Source organism: Benincasa hispida, chromosome 4, assembly GCF_009727055.1.
Source record: "Benincasa hispida cultivar B227 chromosome 4, ASM972705v1, whole genome shotgun sequence".
Taxonomy (NCBI): Eukaryota; Viridiplantae; Streptophyta; class Magnoliopsida; order Cucurbitales; family Cucurbitaceae; genus Benincasa; species Benincasa hispida.
In genome coordinates, this window is record NC_052352.1 from 12,054,666 (window position 1) to 12,060,137 (window position 5,472).

Here is a 5,472-nt window from a genome sequence, read left to right on the forward strand (position 1 = left end):
CAATTTTTTGTAGTTCAACCCATTGAATTGTAGGGCTAGAGACCTTAATAGTATTACCTTTCCTTAAAACTTATCTCCTTAACACAATCTAGACTCATGAACACCCTACAAAAAATAAGGTTCTTCTAAATAAATTTTATTATTTATTTTAAGGAAAAAAGCAATATATAATAAAGAACAGAGGTCTCAATCTGGCATCAAATAAAGTCCATAGCTTGAAACATTGGTCCTTTGCTGACACTATAACTCGCCCACCATATAGTTAATGAAAAGGCAGTCCATTCACAATTATTAAAGTTCACAAAATTCAATAGCTTGTCCCCAATTTTTTGCCTACACATTACTATTTTCAAATCAACATTAATCATTTCAAACGTTTCTTCACAATGCACAAAATTTATATATAAAAGATTTCAATTTGTTCATCATTTTCATATGAATCTCCAGCTTTTGATCCCCCTCCTACAAATTTCCAACTTGTATTGAAATTCAATTCATTGAGAAGGCTTGCTGGTTAATTATTCTGTACATAAGTTTACAGCTATGGTACTAATGAAAAGTAAAACAATACCAAACTTTGAGACATTATACGGACAACCCGACCGCAGAGAATCGACATGTGATATGCAATTTACGATTCATGTTGATGGGGCAGATGAAAACTCAAGAGATCTCAACAGTCCACCCCATCTTATCCTCAATGGTTCCAGTTTGAATCCCAACAAGAGTTGAATATAGTTCTTGGCATGTTGTGTCAGCGCCTGTTTGGTATTCAATCCTGCAGAATTTACGATCAAATTCATTAACATTGCCAAGAAACTAGATAGAGTCGAAGTGGCGATGTAATTCGGTTATCGAAGCATTCTCAAGCTTCATCTTCTTTGGCTTACTAGTTGAAAATATCCAAGGTCTACATTTGGAGCTATGACAGGGTATTAGAAGTTAGATTACCTTCTATCCATACATTTGATGCTGCCAACTGGGGCCACACCAACAGCTGTTCCAGTGCAGAAAACTTCACGAGCGTCAAACAGTTCTTCCATGTTAATGGCCCGTTCCTCGACCTGGATAAGATTGACGTCGTCATAATTCCCAAACCAAACAATTTGGAAAAGAGTACGGTGGTTATAAATCTTTTGAAAATCAATATCCTGGCTGCTAGATTCTTGATTCAGGATGAGATAATCACCTCGTAACCGCGATCACGGGCAATTTCAATGATGCTTTTCCGGGTTACTCCTGGAAGAATTGTTCCATTTGTAGCAGGAGTTGAAATAACATTGCCCTATAGAAATGTGAAATAATTACATTGGTTCGGAACAGATAAAGAACTTCCAAATCCAAAAGAATGCAAATATTTTAGTTCTACAAACTGAAGACCAAATACCATCATCAGATCTTCTACTTAATTTCACTTTCATGTCAGTATTAATATAACGACTTTGTTAACAAATGTCTGTACTTTTTCGCCCTATTGCTTCATTATCTTGTCAATTTAATCATTACAATTGAAAGAATGGTTTTGTAACAAAGATACCTTTACAAGGAAAATGTTGCAAGAAGAAACTTCTTCCAGATCTCTCTTATTCACCGAATCAAGGTATAAGACATCAGAAAACCCTCGGCTTTTCGCTCGGGTAATAGCTTTTAAGACCTACACAGAAGAAGACATCAAAAGACGTGTGATTGATGTAACTTTTTCAAATGCCAAAATTATGCCATTGCCAAAAAGGAAATTGAATCAAAACTGAGCTCTCTGATTGGCAACAAGTTTGTTCATTAGTTTTCACAAAGAAAAAGAAGATATAGTAAACACTTACCGGAGCGTAATTTGAAATGGTTTTCACACCTCCAGCTCCACCACGAGATGCACGAACGAATTCATTCTCAACGTATAGGTTCAAGGGTGCCGAACCTTCCTGTTTAGAACAAACCAGGAGCACATAGATGAATCATGTGTTTTTTATGTAAAGAGAAATTAACTCCATTGAAAGAGTTCCCACCTTAAAATAGTTGCGAACAGGGGAAGCATAAATTAGAAAAGTATACTCGGGCGCTGGAGCCAAGCCGAGAACAGGACCAGTTCCAATGAGCAAAGGCCTTATGTAAAGTGATCCTTTCCCCAGCGGAGGGACCTGCAAGTACAATCAATCATGAGGATGAAGAACCAACCAAGGTCAACAGTTACTTCTCATTGACATAAACTTACTAAGACAAGTAGCTGAAATAGGTAAAGAGAGAGAGGAGTACCCAACGCCTATTAGCAATGGTAATTTGCTTCACAGCATCAACAAACTGCTCGATGGAGGGCGACGGCATACACATTCGTTCAGCACCAGTTTTCATACGAAGAGCATTTTGGTCTGGACGAAAGAGAAGAAAGCCTCCACCTTCTTTCCTATAAGCTTTTAGACCTTCAAACAACCCCTATTCAAGTTTTCAACACCACACCTTAAACTCTGTTAACCATTTCATCAAACACACTTCTATATATGTTACTAACTATTTCTCAAATAATTTCGACATGGAAACAGACTCTTTCGCTTAAGATCCCCCATTGTCTTCACATAAAATGGGAAAGGGAAGAGAGAACAGAATCCAAGTTTGATCATCAAAAACCAAATTTAGAATCCTAATGTCAAAAGAACAACCAACTACCTAGTGAAAAGAAACTACATAAATTTCAGTAATGGAAAGATCCACAAAAGACCAAATACCAAGTTCAATGCAGGAACCAGTAAGACAGAAATTACAATATCTCCTAAGATGGTATCAAAATCATAAGCAATTGATTAAATCTTGATTCCCAAACTGAAACTGAAAGGTACCTGGCCATAATTTAGAACCCCAGCAGAAGGGCTCAACTCAATGTTCCCATAACGGCTCATTTGACCTCGTTCAAAATTCTCATCTTTAGAGCATTTCATAATATACATATAATCTGTTGGCATTAGCCCAAATCCAAGACTATCCCAGTCAAAATCACAGCTCTCATCATCACTGAAATTAAACCAAACCCAAACAGAGACACCCAATCTCAGGCATTGATAAAAACGCTTATCTCTAATCTTTAAGCATTACTCTCTAATGAAAAATGGTTATTGACAAATTTAATAAAATGGTAGGAATTTGAAGTACCTGAGAGGCGATGATCGACAAGGCTCCGGCATTGAAGATACTGCCCTAAACGCATCGCCATAGCAGCCTCCTCTAAGCTGCAATTTTCAAAACTATTCAGTAATTTTGCCTGGTGGGTTTAAAGTTAAAACCCTAAATTAACAAAATAAAAAAATATCCAATCATACCTTTCGTTTTCCCTTCTACATTTTTCAGGATAAAAACAAAGATGATAAACCCAGATGAAAAAATATTAAAAAATACAAACTTTGTACTTTGTTTGCCCATTCGAAGATTATGGTACCCCAAAATTTCCAGAAAAATCGAGAGAAACTAAAATTAAAAAATGAAATTGCAAACGTGTCCTAGCGGCTAGCCTACCAGGAAAAAGGGAAAATAATTAATAAAAAAGACAAAAACCAAAACAAAACAAATGAAGAAAAGAAAAGTGTCCACGACAGAACATTCGACGGTTGCTAGGCGTCCAACGCCTGAACGCCGTCTTGTCTTGGGGACCGTTCATCGATTGGCTAAGTATTATTGAATTTTTTTCAATATAGTTTGATTTAATAAGTTTTTTAAGTATAAAATTCTAGCAATATGCCCAACTAATTATTTTCCTGATTGTATAATGAAGGTGATATTTGAGTAAAAAAATGAAAATCAAACTTTCATTCTCATCTTTAATACAACTATCTAGTTAGTTCAAGTATTTTGTTTCTTTTTTATATAAATAATAATAATAATATATTTAATTTAAATATTTCGTGTTTATCCGATTTTTATTTTCTAAGAAGTAGGCACAAGTTTCTCATGAAAGAAAAGAATGTTGGTTTCATTTATATTTTTTTTATGACAAATAGTTGATAAAAGAAAAAAGTTATGCAAAGCTTCTTTTCTTTTCTTTTCTTTTTTTCTTTTTGGTTTTCTGTTTAATAATGTTATGTTCACACGAGAAACACAATTTGAATTTGGTATAATCCAAAATGTTGATAAAGATTAATGTGTAATTTTGAATTTAGATTTCTATATCTTAAACTAATAAAAAATTTAGTCAATCTTATATTTATCATATTGAGATTAAGTAAAACTTATATAAAACTCATCCTCATGAGAAATAAATAAATTAATATTTTTTTATATTCCTTCAATACGAATCTTTTTTTTTTTTAATGATCTTTCATGACTCATGACTTCATCCCCTAAAATAATAAAGAAAAATAAATGCTATAATAAAGCACACCTTTAAAATGAAGATTATAAAAATATGAAACTTTAAGCACGATCCTACAATCTCTATCTTATAGATACTCCCTTCGAGTTTAATTACTTATTATAATATAAATTGTTATTAAGAGGAAAAAAACAATCTAAAACATTGTCAATTGACATTATTTTATACTATCAATTTTCAGATCTAAGATTCAATTCCCACCTCACATATTTTAAAAGAAACAATCTATCAACAATATTGTCAAAATCATAACAATCATTAAACCTTCGCTAAAATTAGATTTTTTTTTTTTTTTTAACAAATCAAGATCAAGACGATTACTCAAACATCTTTTAAAATTAGAATTCTCCTCTTCAAACACTTTTCTATTCTTCAAAGAAGAGAGAACCAAATCAAACATGGGAAAGAAAAAAAAAATCAAACATGAAAAAGAAAAAAAAAAAAAAAGCAATACATTATGATCAAGAGCATGAAGAATGTTAGACTCTGTTTCAAAATTCCAAATGAATAATGGTTCATCCATGAAATTTTTTGATAAAAAAAAACCAGAGAGAAGAAAAACACAGAAAATCATACATGCAAAAAAATGAGAACTAGGAAAAAGAAAGAAAAAAAAGAAGAAGAAGAAAATATGAATGAAATTCACCAATTCCAAAAAATAAATGAAGGCAGTTGATGTTTTGTCAAACCTTTGAAAAAGAAGATGAAGAAAGAAGGCGAAAAGACGGGGAGAAGAGTCTTGTGTGAATCATGGTGGCTGATTATTGATCTTATAAGTATTGCTGTTTTTATGAACAAATTTGATTGCAGAAAAATATGATAATGGAGAATTTTAATAGGGAAGAACAAGAGAAAGTGGTTTGTTGTGTTGGGAGATAACAAAATATATAATTATTATATAGGAGAGAAAGATAAGGAGGAGTCTTTTTTTTTTTTTTGGCCATTTATTCAAAATCCAGCTTGTAGATTTATGTAACAACTAACATTGGCTTATGGGTCACATTGCCATGTCAGCAACAGACATCAAACATAAGTATCCAAACTTCCACCTTTCCAATCCCAAACTTATCTATCTATCTATCAAAACCTTTACTATAATACAAGAATATTCTAATTAGACC

At 32.9% G+C, this 5,472-nt stretch overlaps 1 protein-coding gene across 2 annotated transcripts; it reads right to left on the reverse strand.

Annotated features, from left to right (window-relative positions):
* Positions 1-376: 376 nt before the first annotated feature.
* LOC120075071 (branched-chain-amino-acid aminotransferase 2, chloroplastic-like) lies at positions 377-5,263 on the reverse strand. 2 transcript variants are annotated; one of them, XM_039028231.1, is made up of 11 exons: positions 5,041-5,263; positions 3,306-3,320; positions 3,139-3,215; positions 2,829-3,000; positions 2,251-2,427; positions 2,004-2,135; positions 1,821-1,919; positions 1,538-1,654; positions 1,190-1,285; positions 952-1,064; positions 377-778 (listed from the first exon to the last, which is right to left on the reverse strand). In XM_039028231.1, exons 1-11 carry the CDS (start codon positions 5,101-5,103, stop codon positions 664-666), a joined length of 1,176 nt encoding a protein of 391 aa, XP_038884159.1. In that variant the 5' UTR covers positions 5,104-5,263; the 3' UTR covers positions 377-663. The 2 variants fall into 2 exon arrangements, with proteins under 2 accessions (XP_038884159.1, XP_038884160.1); XM_039028232.1 differs by lacking the exon at positions 3,306-3,320 and having other exon boundaries at positions 5,041-5,261.
* Positions 5,264-5,472: the final 209 nt, after the last annotated feature.

What these genes read in the sequence shown, in the direction of transcription:
- LOC120075071 (XM_039028231.1), bottom strand. Translation starts at nt 5,103, where the DNA reads ATGATTCACACAAGACTCTTCTCCCCGTCTTTTCGCCTTCTTTCTTCA. An exon ending in CTGTTCGCAACTATTTTAAG is followed by an intron (nt 1,920 to 2,003) that starts GTGGGAACTCTT and finishes TGTTCTAAACAG; the next exon opens with GAAGGTTCGGCACCCTTGAA. An exon ending in CCATTTCAAATTACGCTCCG is followed by an intron (nt 1,655 to 1,820) that starts GTAAGTGTTTAC and finishes TCTTCTGTGTAG; the next exon opens with GTCTTAAAAGCTATTACCCG.